Source organism: Sinocyclocheilus grahami, unplaced genomic scaffold (assembly GCF_001515645.1).
Source record: "Sinocyclocheilus grahami isolate Dianchi unplaced genomic scaffold, SAMN03320097.WGS_v1.1 scaffold757.1, whole genome shotgun sequence".
In the NCBI taxonomy this organism is placed as follows: Eukaryota; Metazoa; Chordata; class Actinopteri; order Cypriniformes; family Cyprinidae; genus Sinocyclocheilus; species Sinocyclocheilus grahami.
The window spans coordinates 48,164-65,315 of record NW_015505936.1 but is presented as its reverse complement, the minus strand read 5'-3'; the positions used below and the strand labels follow the sequence as shown (position 1 = coordinate 65,315).

Below are 17,152 nucleotides of genomic sequence, written 5' to 3'. Positions count from 1 at the left end.
ATATATAGATACACACATATATATATATATATATATATATATATATAGTTACACACATATATATATATATATATATATGGGTACATTTACGTTGTTACTTTGATTATTATAGCAAACAAACTCTTACCTGATATGCTAAAAACACCCTTCTTGTGCAAATCCATAATAACCACGGGGGGATGGTAACCACAGTTAACACAAGAATATTTGTTGTCGGTATCTGTCAAGGCCTCGAAATGACAGTACCCATGGAGTATGGTGTCTCTGTTGGGGTGTTTTACTCCCCGTAAGCCCTCCAAAGTGTCTATAGCCCTGGAAACTGATACGTGGTTCTGGAAAAGACATAATGGGAATGGGTAAATTAAATTCTCTGAATGGCTTCTTTATTGGATGGGTACATTAGTTATAAAACACTACATAATAAAGACAAACCTGAAAACTGTGACTTAGATACAGACAAAGTTTGAGACTCAAAAGCACATGATCATCAAAATTGTGGAGACCATCCTGCCATTCCTGGAACCTATATATCATATTACACCCTAGGCATCTTCTGGTGTAAGTAGAGATGCCTAAAAAGAGTAAAAATAAACGATTATGATACATCCTTTTATAAAGCAGAAACATAAACAAATGTTTTGCTTAGTTCTGAGCGGTTTCTTTTAATCTGAATAATGAAAGTATATATTTGAAAATTGAATTTACCAGGGGTGTGGACTCTTGACTCAGACTCGAGTCCCAAATTTGATAACTTGCGACTCGACTCGACTCGACATAATTAAAGAAGACTTGAGACTCGACTTAGACTTTGACAGCAATGACTCGAGACTTGACTTGGACTTGAGCCCTGTGACTCGGAAAGACTTTATGATCAGATCAGAGTCGTTATTACTATTACCCTGCGTGCTTGCACTTGACTGGCAAAAAGCCAGAGACTGCGTTCAGGGAGCGCTGGATAGCCTATACATTATATGCTAGTATAAATTAATGGAGTAATAGCATAATTTACGACAAAATAAGAAAAAAATTACATGATTCGTCTAGTAGATATCTCCGCTCATGAAAAGCGCTGCCATGCCCGTTTGATCACCGCCCAACAGCAGGGGTGTGAAGTAATGGATTACAAATACACACGTTACAGTAATTAAGTAGTTTTTATCAGTAATTGTACTTTTTTGAGTAGTTTAAAAATTGTGTACTTTTACTTTTACTTGAGTACATTTTAAGTGATGTATCGGTACTTTTACTCTGCTATGTTCCTCCATTTGTGGTCGTTACATGCTTATTTTAATTTTATTTTTATCCATCAATGTGATTGAATAGAGAGTAATAGGTCTCGTGACTTTTGTCAAATCAAATTGTGCATAGAAAACTTTAACCGCCAACTGTTTATCATGGCTGCTGGAAGCGCATTCTTCAAGCATCAATTCTGTTGCATCTTCCTCTAACTTAATATGTTAAGGTAAATTTTGGATTTCTGCTTACTAAATGATTTGTATATATGCTTGCCTATCTACACGGCCTGAAATTTGGTGTGAGGTTACGGGTATTACGAGAAGGGTATAGCTGCAGCCCGGAGATCTCCAAATGGGGGAGAGAACTCCAAAACGGGGTGGGAGCTCCAAAATAGGGCGTGGCTTCCTCCCATTGACAGACAGGCACATGACACGCATGCACAATTTTTTCCCCAATCCACTTCAGTGCAAACTCTGCCCCACAGCTGATTCTAAAGATTTTATTGGTTGTGTCAATTAAAGTGTTGATTTCCTACATTATGCTACAAAAAATGCTAACCCCTAAACCTAACGTGGTTATACTAACTATCGGGGTCTAGACTAAGGGTCTAGAAGAACCGCTGATTAATGTTTGAGCATTACATGGGTAACTGTAGGGGGCTAAACAAACCTACTATTTAAAGTATATTAAATAGTATTAGCCACAAACCTCTGAATAAGGATCAAACTGGCGAGTTTGTAATCGTGGAGCCCACGCATAGCAGCCGCCGTGAGGCATCCTAAGCGACATAGATTCCTAATGAACGAGTAAATAAAAAATCATGAGTAAAACGGAATGATCCTAAATTTACTCACCTAAATTTAATGAGTAACAAACAACTCTCCTAACCCTTTTCATTTTTGGAGTCAGATGAATAAAAGAGGTAAAACACAAAAAAATTTATTTAATTTAATATTGTTGTGCTGCATAAAAGGAAAGACAGCAACATGCGAGAATCCTTACCGGATCACTGGCTACCGTCGTTGGACCATACAAGTTCAAACTGCAGTCCGAACACCACTGGCCACGAGCTTTGGGATCTGCTCTCACGGAGAATATTTACTTATATAGCATATTTTATTTTAGATGAACTAGAAACAATGTTACATTTATAAAGTTTTATTTTGAAATGTAAGTCAATAACAATTGGCTGGAGCCAGAGCAAATGTTGAAAGTCTTTGCAAGAGGAGACCTCGCCCCATTTTGGAGGTTCTTCCCACTTTTGGAATTCACGTCCCCATTTTGGAGATCTCCAGTCTGCAGTTATACCTACTTGGGTATTACATACACTGTTAACTCCCGCAAGTGCCACGTTCGGTAAATTCCCACTCACTTGCGAGTCTCTCTCTCGCGTGCATTCTGCAGCAGTCACTTGGATAAGTCTTCGTTGCTTGTTGAACTTGTTGACTTTTGATGAGTTTGAGTGCGTGATGCGCGCTGTGAAAATATATTAACAATTCGAGTAAATGTGTAAAAGGTATGGCATGAATTTGCCATCCTTCTAGAACAATGTGCATTTATGTTAAAATTGTAACATAAATTATCAAGTTTAGTTATTTTTATTTCTTTATTGCAAAACGCTAAAACTGGCACCGTTTTGGAGAGAAATTGGCTCTCATTTTAACCCATATCATTGTGTGATGCTGAACTTTCTAATGAATTTTCTAATGGTGTTTGTATTTGCACTGTTCTAAACATTATTATTTTATGTGCAACAACAGCATGCTGTCTCAGTGGCCTGACACATGATTTTAAATCTATTTTTTCAAACTTTATTATTTAAATGGGGATGATTGTACTGAGAATAACTTTCATCTTTTCTTCAACTGAATACTGTTTCCGTGCTGTTTTGATGTATTTTAAAGAGTTAGCAGTCAAAATTAAAACTGCTGGATGATAGATATTCTTCATTCTTTATGGCAAATAAGATAATGTGAATTACAGAATGTACAACGTTTTTTTAAATGTATGAATTGCGGTGTACAGCGTTTATTATGAGGGGGTAGAATCCACAGCTCAGTACTCACTACTCAATACTCATGAGTACTTTTAAATAGGCTACCGTTTTACTCTTCTTACTCTAGTAGTTTTTTGGACAAGTACTTTTACTCTACTCACACTACATTTTTTGGAAGGTAATGGTACTTTTACTTGAGTATATTTTTTCAGTACTCTTTCCACCACTGCCCAGCAGACACACGGAGCAGGCATGAGAAACGAGAGGCGCGGCCGCGATCACTGGTGCTCGCCTCATCATCACCGTGACCGCTTCTTTGTTTGTCCAACACTGAGGTGCACTATGAGTGATGGATCCGCATCACGGTCATCCCGCCACGAACCTCGCACTGCCAACTCGATGTGCTTTAATTTTTATTTCTAATGAGACCTTTTTTTGTCAGATCTCCACTTTTTTTGTTCAATCAGTTACATATTTTAATTGCATGTGCATTTTGTTTTATTTAAACCTCCATTAAATTTAAAGTTAATCCACAATCGAGATTTAAATCTGAGTTTAAAGTTATGGTGCAACAGGATTAAAGTTAATTTTAAATAGGCTATAACTTAAATCCAGGATCAAAATGATGGGTTAAAATGTAAACCTGCTTATTTTTAAAAGTTTGGTGCTACAGAATTATTAGATAAACCTTGATTTAATCTAGATTTAAAATTAATCACTGCAAACCATTTAGCTATAATTTGAAGGGGGGAAAATGCACATTAGGCCTTATGACTGAAGTGGACAAGCGGCAATAGGCCTAGTGATCATTTAAAATATAATTTTAAGTTTTTCTTTCACAAAATGAGCATTGAATATATAACTATAAAATATACAAAATTTTTCTCCCTCTTCACTCATGGCACTTTCATTTCTTTCAGGATAAATGAATGAATTTGCGTGTTGTAAATCAGTCTGTAGGCCTATAGTGCACTTATAGCCCCTAAATTTAGCGATCAAATGCATATTATGAACTTAACATTTAACATCCAAAATTTTTTTCTATAAAATTATTTTGTCTTTGTTACTCTTAGATATAAAGGGTGACAGCACAGCATTTTTAAAATATTGTCTTCATGAGTTTGTCTCCATCCATATTGCATGTTTCCTCTCACTTGTAAAGTATGGTAGCAGTTATTTCTTCTAATTCTTTCAAAGCAGTTCTTTTTGCGTTTCCGCTCACGTTTTTAAATTTGTTTCTTTGAGGTTCCAAAAAATGGCTAATTGGCTTCGATATAACACCTAGAAGCATATATTCTTATTCTTATGCACACATGCAAAGTAGCCTATGTTGCAGCTGTATTTCAATGAAATTATGTTGTCTTAGCTATTTTGTTACCAATTAAATATATATATTTTTTTCACTGCTTGTCTTATTTTGGCACAATCCCTAAATTGAACTTGAGTAGTTTTACTAAAGGCACCTCTCTCACATGAAATGGAACTATGTCAAACATATTCTACCTGCCTTCCTGATATAAATTACTATAAGTTTGATATGGTAATTAATTCTGAGACACTAATTTGGGAAAAAAGCACTAATGACTTGTTTAAGACTTGAAGCTAAAAGTTGAGGACTTGCAACTTGACTTGGACTTGCCTGTCTTGACTCGGGACTCGACTCGAGAATTGAATGCAAAGACTCGAGACTTACTTGTCACTTGCAAAACAATGACTTAACACCTCTGGAATTTACCATCAATGACACTTTCCATGGTTACAATTTTAGCTTTCGCAGTAATTAGTGCTGGCTCATCAAGTGCAATTTCACCATCGCAGATCATACAAGTTCTCCACTGGAAGATACCTTGATGGAAATGTCTTTGATCTGGCTGCTGCTTCTGGGAGATTATCTGGAATTTTATTTTTGTTATATATATATATATATATATACAATTCATTTTTCACGTAGGGCCACGTAGGTTTGGACAGCTATTTTCCCTTAATAAATGAAATCATCATTTAAAAACTGCATTTTGTATTTACTTGCATTATCTTCGTGTAATATTTAAATTTGTTTGATTATCTGAAACATTAAAAACATGCAAACATGCAAAAAAATAAGAAATCAGGAAGGGGGCCAACACTTTTTCACACCACTGTATGTATATATGTATATATATATATATATATAGTCACGGGAGGAGCACACAACAGACACAGTTGGTGTGGCGTCAGGCCTCGGAGAGGCTTTTATTAACAAAATAATATAACAAAGTGTCCAGAAAAGGGAATAAAGTGTCCAAAATAAACAGGGGATCTGGTGTCCTCGTCGGGTTAGTTAAGGTGGGGCAGTGTTCGAGAAGGAAGGGGCCAGGTAAGGGGTGGAGTCCGGCGGCCGCACGTGCTCCCCTCTTGGTCCCGTGGGGCGACTTCGTTCAGCAGCTTCATCCTTCTCTCTCGGCCCACGACGCTTGAAGGGACTGGACGGCCTGTCATCCTGGCCCGACGGCCGTGTAACGCGTGCGGTTCTTGTCCGGACTCTAGCGGCACGGGAGTCCCTCTACGCACCCTTCCTGGACCCACAAGGACACTAACGTGCATGCACGGGGAAGAGGCCGGTCTCCCGAGGAGAGGTGCACTCGGCATTTAAACAGCGGCGGTGATGAGGCTCCATTCGGTTCAGGTGTGCCCCATCACACGCCGCCAGCCCTGGCTATTTCAGTTCCCCTCCTCTCTCACGCACCCACTCCTGTCGGGAGCCTGGCGAAGGGTGGCGATTAAGGGACAGGGTGATGATGATCATTAGGGGGAGGCAGCCGACTCGTCACATTATTTTCCACAGTGCTTTGAAGGTCAATTGGAGGAGTGTCGATGTGCTCATCTGAGTGCTGTGGACACAAGGTGTCACTCGATTTAGTAGCTTTCTCTGTTGTGAATAAGCTCTTATTTGTTTGAAATAAGTGCCATTTGGTAATATTTTTGTGAGGGCAAGACATTCTGGGCTTTGCACATGGGCAGTGCCAAGTACCAGCAGAGGATTTTTATGTGACCATTACTCTTCCAAGGCGATTGTAGTGATGAATAATTGGCTCATGTATGGAGAGGGTGATTTGCTCTTGAGATTTACCTAATGCCACCAACACTGAAAATGGGACATGAGCTGCCTGTGCAAATTTTTGCCTCTTCAAACAAATTGCCTTCTTTGCTTCTCCTATGAATCTGAGCTTCACCATCTCATCAAGGACACTTGATTCCAAGTGCTCCTCAAATGCTGTTTCAGAACAATAATCCAGTGAATGAAGATGTTCACAAAGACTAAACGTGTGTCCACTCCAGTGAGCAAGTAGCTGGTATTGGCGACATTCCTCCAACTCACACCTAACATAATGAGCTTTGCCCCACGTCTTTCTCTGTACATGAACTGGTACAGAGAAACCATGACCACTTCTTTGAACTGCCGACAGTCCATTTGAGGAGTCAATACACACACTAGAAAGATGTGATTTCATTGTAATATCGCTTGAATGGTCAGTATGTTTTCTGTTAATGTGGATTACCAAGTTCTTTTTTATCACAGTGACTGAACAATGTGGGCATTTAATCACAGTTTTGCTTTTTGTTGTTGCGGACAGAGGAACCAGTGCAGGTGTCACTGCGGCCAAAGGAACTAGCCCAGTTGTCGTTGGGGACTAAGGAACCGGGGCAGGTGTCGTTGCAGGATGTAGTGGAGACAGTGCAGGTGTCAATGCAGATGACAGAAGAGCCAGTGCAGGTGTCGTTGTGGGCAAAGTAACCAGTGCAGGTGTCCCTGCAGTCAGGGGAACCAGTGCAGGTGGAGTTACAAATGACAAAGGAACCAGTGCAGGTGTTGTTTTAAAGGGTTGTGAAGCCAAAGAGGATGAAGAAGGTTGGATGGGTACATCTGATGATGAGCATATCTGAAGGTGAGTTTCCATAACATATCTCCTGAGAACAGTTTTGCTGCAATTGGGGCAATGGTAATGAGCCTCATTTCTGCAGGGCAAATGGCAACGACATAATCTCTTGTCTGTAGATAAAGCACAGTATGAAAATCAAGACCAACAATACCAAAGCATTAATATAAATCAATACTCAGTAAATCTTGAAAAATCAATCAATAGTCAGATGATGACAATTAGGTACAGTAACTTTGAAGTCTTTATTTAAATAGTGGTTTTGACAGCACAAATTGTTTCAGAGCAGCACACTGTAATGCTTAATGTCAGGACAATTATGTATGACTGTGTTTGAGCCTCTATAAGTAAGCTACAATTACAGTAAAATAGAGTAATTAACCTACCTTGGAAAACAATTGCCTTTTTTAAATGGCCTTCCCAGTGTTGCTTGATTTTTTTCAGGGTGGTTGGCTTCAGAGCAGGGCATAAACTGCAGTGATACATAGTGCAACATGAGGTGCACTGTGGCACCAGGGGTTTTTCCGAAACTAACAATATTGATTGATGCATCTGTAGGAGCAGGATAGAAGAAACCAGTTTATATATATATATATATATATATATATATATATATATATATATATATATAATATAAAATGTCACTCAAATGTAATAATCTGAACTGAGAAACAGGGTAGAAGCAGGACAAAATATCAAATGTGGTGTTTTACAATATGTTTCACACTACCTGTTTTGCCAATAAAAACACCACATTTAATTATGTCATCCATTTTAGTTCATTTTAATCAGTAACGCCACAATCACTTCCACTAAGCTATAACGTTACAGTTGTTTAGGTGTAAGCCATATAATTAACTTACAACAGTATATATACCATTCTGTTCAGTAGTTTATCTTAGTTTAGCTGTATTTAAGATAGTGACGGAGTGGTTACATGGTTGGCTAGTTAGTAGGCTATTCAATTAATGCAAATTTTTAAACACAAACAGTGAGCAGCGAATACGTTGACAGACATAATTTTGCATATCATACTGCATAAAACGTACAATAAACACACACAGATACATATATGCACTTACAGCAATGATTCTTGAATGACTTTGGAAGTTATTTTCAATCCAACACGTCCCACTATACGCCAATTGCCAATGGCGCAGGTACCGTATAGGCTTAGATCTCTGCCACAATTCTGCGTGCGAAAGATCATATTTTGAGCGCACAAAAGTGCATTTTGCACGCGCGATCTGAGTTTTGTGGAGAAAACCTTTGTTTCGCAAAGAAAAAACTATTTAGACCGCACAAAAATCAATTTTGCATTTAAAATAAGTTTTTGGATGTGTGCAGACCTTCTCTTTTGCTCGTGCAACGTTTCACTAGCTTGCTCCCTTGATGCCAGGCTGCCAGCCCTCAGTGCTCTCTAAATGCCAACAGCTCGCTTGCTCAACACAACCTAGCGTTACAATATGCCATAATTCCAGCCAATCAGAGATGAGGCTGCTAAATTCTGATTGGCTGCCTTGACAACCACTCACAGCATTCCTTGCATTACCTCGACAGCAGAAGAGGAAAAACATACAGTGCATGCATAATTATTATGCAAGTTGATATTCTGATCATATTTTTTTCCAAGCACATTTTACCAATTCCAAACGACATCAATCTTAATAACTACTATTAATCTTGTATTTAATCATTTATAATTGATATATAATTATTCATGAAGGCTGGAAGTGAATAGATGTGCTGCAGAGTTAGTGCATCAGAGAAAACAAAGAAGAAGAGCTGCTGTGCTGGAGCGTAAAATTTTCGGCATGTCTAGAACAATTCTTACAAGTACAACATGATGTAGCTGGGCGCTGCGAACAGACACTGAACGGCGCCGCCGGTGTGCCTACACTCATAGAAAATAATGTATTTGAATTTTAAAGACGTGGCGCGACGCTGGGCTTCTTGTCCGGTGTGCGACCGCCTGAAATGCTGTTTTTTTCACCTCCGTGCCCAAACGTCTTTATTTGGGCTTCCGAAAGCGGATGATGTCAGGAAACAGTGGTTACAATTTATTTTTTAACTCTGTTCCTGAGCATTATAACCCCAATTTGCTATTGTGTGCTGCTGCTGGCAGAACTGAAACACAGTCTAAGCTGTTCGCCAATCACAACGCACTGGGACAGCTAACCAATCACAACACATTTTGTTTTTCGGAAGGCGGCCTTCATCAAAGCCGGAACTAATCGAGCCGTTTGTACCAGGCTGGGGAGAAAGGTATTTTAATAATGTAAATTATGTGAAAAATATAATTTTCGAATATGGTTTTTCGAACCACCAAGCATGAAAGCATGTTCTAGTACACCCCAAAACAAAATCAAGACTTTGTAAAAGAGCATAATAGAACCCCTTTAAATGTAATTGTGCTGTATTTCTGTAAAAATTTTATTTTATAGGGCATTTGTACAGACTTTGTATTTTGTCTTCCAAATAAAACGGTTAATCATCTTGAGCATGCTTTGACACTATATTGAAGGTTTTTGATTGTAATGATTTGTAAAATAAGTGTTTCTCTGTAGAACATTTAGTGCTTTCATTGTAATAATCTAGGAAAAATCTGTAAAAATAAGGGTTTTACACTGTAAAAAAAAGTCCTGTAAAAAATGCCAAACAAAAATCATGAAATTCAAATAAATTATCGTAATTGAAACAAGAAAAAATCTGCAAAATAAGGGTTTTACACTCTTAAAAAAAGTCCTATGGCTGCCAAACAAAAAACGTAAAATTAAAGTAAAATATCATAATCGAAACAAGGAAAAATCTGTAAAATATTTTTTTTCTGTAAGACCTTTAATGAAAATTACTGTAAAATTATTGTTTTTGCACTTTATTTCAATTAAGATATTTTACTTTAATTTTACAGTTTTTGTTTGGCAGCCGTAGCTGCAAGTCATTTACACATTTTTTTAGTAATTTATAGATGTTTTCTCCAGAAGTAAATTTTGATTTTTTTTGAGAAATGCTTAATGCTTATCAATTTAACTAATCCATAATTCAAAAAAGATTTTAACTGACAAAATTTACTGTAGATTTAGTAACTCCTGAAAACTCTTTCCACATTGAGAGAAGGTGAAAGGCTTTTCTGAGGTGTGAATATGCACATGCTCATTAAGTTCTTTTTTTCTGTGTGAAACTCTTTCCCCACTGAGAGCAGGTAAAAGGCTTTATTCCAGCATGAATTCGCATGTGATTCTTAAGGGTTTCTTTACGTGACAAAGTCTTTCCACACTGAAAGCAAGTGAAATAATTTTCTGAGGTGTGAATATATGCATGTTCATTGAGTTGTTTTTTCTGTGTGAAACTCTTTCCACACATAGAGCCGGTGAAAGGCTTTATTCCCGCATGAATTATCATGTGATCCTTAAGGCTTCCTCTATGTGACAAAGTCTTTACAGTTTTTGAGAAACTCACTGATTTTTCTCCAGTGGTGACATCATGATCTTTCTGATCCTGATGCTTCTCCTCCACTTCATTCAGATCTTGTTCTTCTTTCACTTTCATCAGGCCTAAAATGAAAACATTGAGTGATGAAAGTGATGAAAATCAATTGGGACATTTGGAGAACAAAAGTAAATTATGGTACATTCACACAACGACATTGTACTAAAACCAGAATTTTTCTTAGCATTTTGCTGACAAGCCAGTAGATGGCAATGTCACGTTGTAAAGAAACACTATGTGCCTATAGACTGAACACTTAATACACATGCGCATGATGTAACTGTTTTCACAAATTTGTATTTTTGTAGCGTGTAAACTTTGGAATTTGCACTTTGACACCTGTTTTCAAAAGTTAGCATTTTCAGACCCCCAAACTGCCATTGTAAATGAACAGCCAAGCTGTTTGTTTGTTTGATTTGACAATTGTGTCTTGTAAACACCTCTTAAATGAATTCCAGTAGAACTTATGATTAGAGCCAGACCGATATATAATTTTGACGATTTTATCGGCTGATATGATTCTGTTGCAGATATATCTGTATCGGAGAATATGCCGCAGATATGCCGCCGTAGTTTTTTTTTTTTTTCCAGAACATAACATGAAATTCTTCAAAATGGTGTAATTACTTAGTTTGTCCAGCAGAACGCTCTATTGTTTGCTACTGGCAACCCAGGTCACTGTAGTGTAGAAATACGCGGATGAGCTCAAACTTCACACTTAGAGTCCGCTGCTACAAATTATCCACCTACCCACCCGCACCTATTTTTGATTGTTCCATTAAAATGATTCTAATTCTTAGTTTTGCATGATGATATGATGAATGGATGGTACATTTTTAACAGCTGATCTTAGAGCTGATCTATGCATCACTGCATGGATCTGTGGCGCACCGGAGCTGATCGCGGCAGTCAATGCTTGTGTTTATACCAGCCACGCCGTGTCCCGGAACTCATGCTTATCACATTGGTCACATCACATTTCCTAAGTCAGCATAGTGTGTCAGTACTACAGTCAGTAACATAGCAGATAAAAAGTTAGTATCTTTCTGCAATCCAATAGACTGCAGTGAGCTGGTGGCTTAATTCTGTTGAATGGTGATTTAACACTACAGAGACGCAATGCTATAAAGTAAATAAACAATGTCCCCATCTTTTACTCTCACAATAAGCTTATAATACTCCTTTGCTACATTAGTAGGACCCTATGATTTCCGCGATGCAGAAAAAACGGATGGAAGCGCGGAATCCAGTCATAAAAAGGGAATTTACTGTAGGCCTATAATGCGGAATTTCGCGGAATCTGTCATATTTTGATGAATAAATAAAAAACAGGTCAGTACACTTAAATCAAATCACGATATAGACTAGTATCTGTGAATATTAAACTGCAAAAAGACTATTTAAATACAAATCCTCATGTTCTGCGTGTTCATTTGATTACCAGAAAATACACAATGTAGTGAACAGCGGTCAAGATGGCAAGACTCCTTTCCACACAACAAGTGGAATTTAAGGGGGTCTGAATACTTTCCGTACCCACTGTATGTTCTGATGAGATCAGGCATGTGGACAACAAAGGATGCTTTTTGTTTTAACATAACACTACCTCTTGTGGAGGGAGGGGTTAACATTAACATACAGTAACCCCCAGGCAGGAAATGCCTTAGTCTTCCTCAAACTTATCATTTGTGGAAGGATAAGGATGTCAGCATTTCATGGATCAAAGACTGATCCAATCACTATGTGGTCTTTCACTGATCGCTGTAATGAAATTAACTACTTTGTAAGGGAATTAATTATTATTAATTCATTCAGGTTTTAAAAGGACTCAAATCTGAAAATTCTGAGTCAACCTGATTAAAGCTGAATTCAAATCTGACATCCTTATCCAATCACTATGTGGTCTTTCACTGATCGCTGTAATGAAATTAACTACTTTGTAAGGGAATTAATTATTATTAATTCATTCAGGTTTTAAAAGGACTCAAATCTGAAAATTCTGAGTCAACCTGATTAAAGCTGAATTCAAATCTTATAGTTTACACTTTAAATCAACGACTCGTCCAGCGAGACGTTAACGTCCGTATATATTAACGATTCTGTTCATATTAACTCGTGGCCAACGACACATGAACAAAATGGTAATCTTATTAATTTTGAGCAAGGTAACAAGGATCTTGGCAACAGTTTTAACCTTAAAATTATATGACACCAAACAATGATTCTTTATAAATGAAACATGAATTTTATTGGCTATTCTAGATTACATCAAAACTAAGCTAAAACACACATACACACAAACATACAGTTTCTTTAGAATGAGAGTTGACGGGGTTGCATGAAGTTTTAAAGTTCTAACTCGTTTTCACGCGTGATTTAAATTCACCTGAGAGAATTCACAAAGCAGAGAATTTTAGCTTATGTTTACTGCTTAAAGTAGCTCGACACCAGTTCAGCAGAGATACGATTTTGTTCGTTTACTTGCATTCTGCTTGGTTGACAGCTGAAAAGTTGAGATGACGTTGCTGACACGGGCTTCCTGGATGGTTGCTGAGGGAACCCCGTTGCTGATTGGTTACTGAGGTGACGTTTGGATGACGTCCTTTTGGAAGACCCCTCGTTGGATTGGTTGGTCTCTTGATGATGCCAGAAGCTTGAGCAGTTTGCTACAGTCTGAGTTTGCAAGACTCAGAGTTCTTTGACGATTGCGAAGTTTCACTGAATTGTTTGAGTTTTAGATGACCGATCGCTTTGATGGTAAGCGTGTGAGCACAAGTTGAAGTGGTCTTAACATGGCGACAGGCGAAAGCAAGCAAGCAAATCTGTTCTGCTCCGATACTTTCAAATGATTGTCTTATGAATCGTCTGTGTAAGTTTGTGTCCCTTTTTTTGGAATGCAGGGAGGAAAGGGGAGGTGTCCTGAAGTCATGCCCATGTCAAGCGAGTGTGGATCTGCCATCCTTCTGCTGGACAGGGAGCTCTAAAATTGTCTCTTTTGTTGATCGGATTTAACAATTTATGTGTTAAATGGTCAGGGGTATCGATATAGGGGATATCGATCCGATACCAGCGCAGTTTTTATAAATGAGTTTAGAATTTCTATACCTCAATGTGTAGGTCGATCATCACTCTTTTGTATGTTACACACAATCTACTAAATATAGACAGCTTCATTATAAAGAAAACATAACAAAAAAATATATATAATCAAAATCTGACAAAAATAATATTATAAACTAGGTTAATGGATAATTCAGTAGCAAAAGTTACTCTAGAAAAATCATAAGTGCACAATAGTTTTATAAAATCCTAAACATTTAGTGAAAAAAAATACATTGTTTAGTGGGTAACAAATAAAAGTGAATAAGTGTAGGGCTAAATCTGGTAGGCCTAAGGCTATTAATAATCTTTCATTGCGCAAAAGTATTATGATACTAAAGGCTACAAATACAGAGCGGCTCAAAGCTTGAAGCAACACAGAGTCACAGCGCGCAGCATAGAGAAGTTCAAAGCACAAAGTGAAGAGATATTGATGCGTAGTGTATTAAATGTGTGCTAGTTTATTGAGCCTTTTCTTTTAACAGTTTTACATTTCAGTTACTGTGCTCGTGACGAACAATTCATAGTGCTCTCTACTCCAGTTTTGCTCATTCATTCTTGTCAGTGTCTACATTCCTCCGCAAGCACACGTGAGCTCCGCTTTACAGAAACTCGCTGATCAGATCACAGAGACAGAACAATAACACCCGGACTCTGTTTTAATCATTCTTGGGGACTTTAATAAAGCAAATCTCTCCTGTTAACTGACAAAATACAGACAGTTCACTGTTCACTGTTACACCACAATAAAGAATACATATCACTCTGTTCCACGAGCAGCTTTGGGGCTCTCTGATCACTGTTTAGGTAATCTTATACCGACCTACAATATTAATAAGGAGAGTCTGAGATTTATTTGACAGTGATTTCACATTTCTTGTTTGTATGAAGGCTAAATACCAATAAAAGGTGAACATGTATTTATTTGCGCCATTTTTTTCCTAAAATATAGTTTTATAGGAGTAGGTTTCATAGAGTTGGCAAATTAATTTTTCATAAGTTTGTAGGTACAGACATCTGTTGTGGCCGTTCTTGGCTGTTTTTGAGGCTTTTTTAATAGTGTTCATATAGATATCGGAATTATATTGTATCGACCGAAATTAAAAAATATATTGTGATATCAATTTTGGCCATATCGTCCAGCCCTTGTATCTTTTTATTCCTTATTTACTTGTTCTATTTTTTATTAATTTTTTATTATCAGTTTTTTTGTTCTGTCACTGTCATTCTGTTGCACTGTGGAAGCTTCTGTCACGAACACAAATTCCTCGTATATGTGTAAACATACCTGGCAATAAAGCTCATTCTGATTCTGATTCTGATCAGCATCTTTGGGGGCCTTAAAGTATAGTTCACCAAAAAACTTTCTTCAAAATATCTTCCTTCGAGTTCAGCAGAAGAAAGAAATTTATACAGGATTGGAACAACTTGAGGGTGAGTAAATGTTTTGAAAAGTGCAACGTGCATCTTGTACAGTCTATAGGCATGTATTATTTCTTTGCAAAATGAAGATTCAATGATCTGTGTGAATGGGATCGTTTTAACAACTTTGTTATCTGTATGTGTAACTTTCAAAAAAATACAAACTTTTCAGTTTTTACCCTCAGATGCATTTGGAAGTAATTTAATTTCTTCATCTGTTTATTTGTTCATCTAATTTACATTATTTTACAGATTTTATAACTAGTCACTAAATCTGATGAGCTGTCTACACGGTATCTGCAGGTATCAGAACATAACATTTAATACTTTTAAATGCATTTATATAAAAAAACTAGCTAAATAAATAAGAATAACTGAAAAATTACATGACATATCAGCTATAATGGATTATGTTCATGCATATACATAAAATTTAAGCAAGACTCCATCGACTATGCAACAAAATCACTTGCTCATGTAGACATACAAATGAACAATGGACCTTTTCACATTTCTGAAATTATGTAAACTAGGGCTGCACGATAAATCGCATGCGATATTTAATGCGCATCTTATCAGTAAAGCCGGTTCTGTAATCAGCGGTAAATCTCCATCACGTGGCTTTCACATGGAGCAGCATTAACTACACAGAGCCGTTGTTCACTGACGAGCTGCGCAAAACCACGATCATATTTTGCGCAGCTTGTCAGTAAACAACGGCTCTGTGTAATTAATGCTGCTCCATGTGAAAGCCCGCACGTGATGGAGATTTACCTCTGATTACAGAACGGCTTTACTGACAAGATGCGTGTTAAATATCGCATGCGATTTATCGTGCAGCCCTAATGTAAACTATAGCAGGGTAGGGCGATAAATTGATAACGATATACAGTCATTTTCCTCAATAAAACAATATGACAAGTTCGATAAATGTTCAGTATTATGTTTATGTGGCAAAAGCTTAACGCAACAGTACGACTCATTTGATGTGTGCCACATGGAAAGTTTATTTGCTTGGATCAAAGTTCAAATAGCAGCGCAGCGGTTGCGAGCTCACTAGAGCAGATGCATTCACTCGCTGATAAGTCTCAGTCTCGCGAGTACTAAACGCAACGATATCCAGTGTGAAGCGCTTGAATTAGCGAAGATAAATGATTTAAAGGGGTCATATGATGCCGCTAAAAAGAACATTATTTTGTGTATTTGGTGTAATGAAATGTGTTTATGCAGTTTAAGGTTCAAAAACATTATTTTCCACATACTGTACATTATTGTTTCTCCTCTATGCCCCGCCATTCTGAAACGCGTAGATTTTTACAAAGCTCATCGGTCTGAAAAGTGAGGTGTGCTCTGATTGGCCAGCTATCCAGTGCATTGTGATTGGCCGAATATCTTAAGCGTGTGACGGAAATGTTATGCCCCTTACCATATTGTGATGCCCTGTCAGGCCGGAGCGTAACATAAAACCATGTCTGCATTTGTGATCGGAGAAATGACAAGCAACAAGTGCTACTCTACACTGCCCAAAAAACTTGTTTGAATCGTCAGTGGCAAATTCTTTAAATATAAAAAACGTACTTAGTCTTTGAGTCAGAACAGCCGGCATTGTTGTCTACTCTACCAGGATCAGGAAACAGTCCTCCATAAAATGCGCTGGACACATCTGAATTTTTGGGATAAACCGTTCTGGAACGGTGTTGTAAATACAACTTAACCACTGATTTCTAATCGTGTCCTCTTTTGGAAGGACCACATATGACGACCCCGGGTTGGACTACGCTTCGTCCACGGTGAAAGCCACAGCACGGAGTTGATGTATTTCCTCAGCGACCAGCACGGATCGGCTCCAGGCATGACAAAGCGGATATCGGGGAAGTCGTGGCCTAATGGTTAGAGAGTCGGACTCATAACCCAAAGGTTGTGGGTTCGAGTCTCGTACCGGCAGGGGTTGTAGGTGGGGGGAGTGAATGTACAGCGCTCTCTCCCACCTTCA

At 37.8% G+C, this 17,152-nt stretch overlaps 1 protein-coding gene and 1 long non-coding RNA gene across 3 annotated transcripts; both read right to left on the bottom strand.

The window, feature by feature from the left end:
* Positions 1-203: 203 nt before the first annotated feature.
* LOC107561094 (uncharacterized) lies at positions 204-5,113 on the bottom strand. Its single transcript, XR_001605804.1, has 3 exons — positions 4,968-5,113; positions 433-572; positions 204-332 (listed from the first exon to the last, which is right to left on the bottom strand). It is a non-coding gene; the product is annotated as an uncharacterized lncRNA (long non-coding RNA).
* Positions 5,114-5,931: 818 nt separating this feature from the next.
* LOC107561088 (uncharacterized) lies at positions 5,932-10,699 on the bottom strand. 2 transcript variants are annotated; one of them, XR_001605799.1, is made up of 3 exons: positions 8,232-8,284; positions 7,536-7,701; positions 5,932-7,262 (listed from the first exon to the last, which is right to left on the bottom strand). XR_001605799.1 is itself a non-coding variant. In XM_016245437.1 (3 exons), the coding sequence occupies exons 1-3, from the start codon at positions 10,696-10,698 to the stop codon at positions 6,904-6,906; spliced, it is 615 nt and encodes a 204-aa protein (XP_016100923.1). In that variant the 5' UTR covers position 10,699; the 3' UTR covers positions 5,932-6,903. The 2 variants fall into 2 exon arrangements, 1 of the variants encoding a protein (XP_016100923.1); XM_016245437.1 differs by lacking the exon at positions 8,232-8,284 and adding an exon at positions 10,609-10,699.
* Between the last annotated feature and the right edge of the window lie 6,453 nt (positions 10,700-17,152).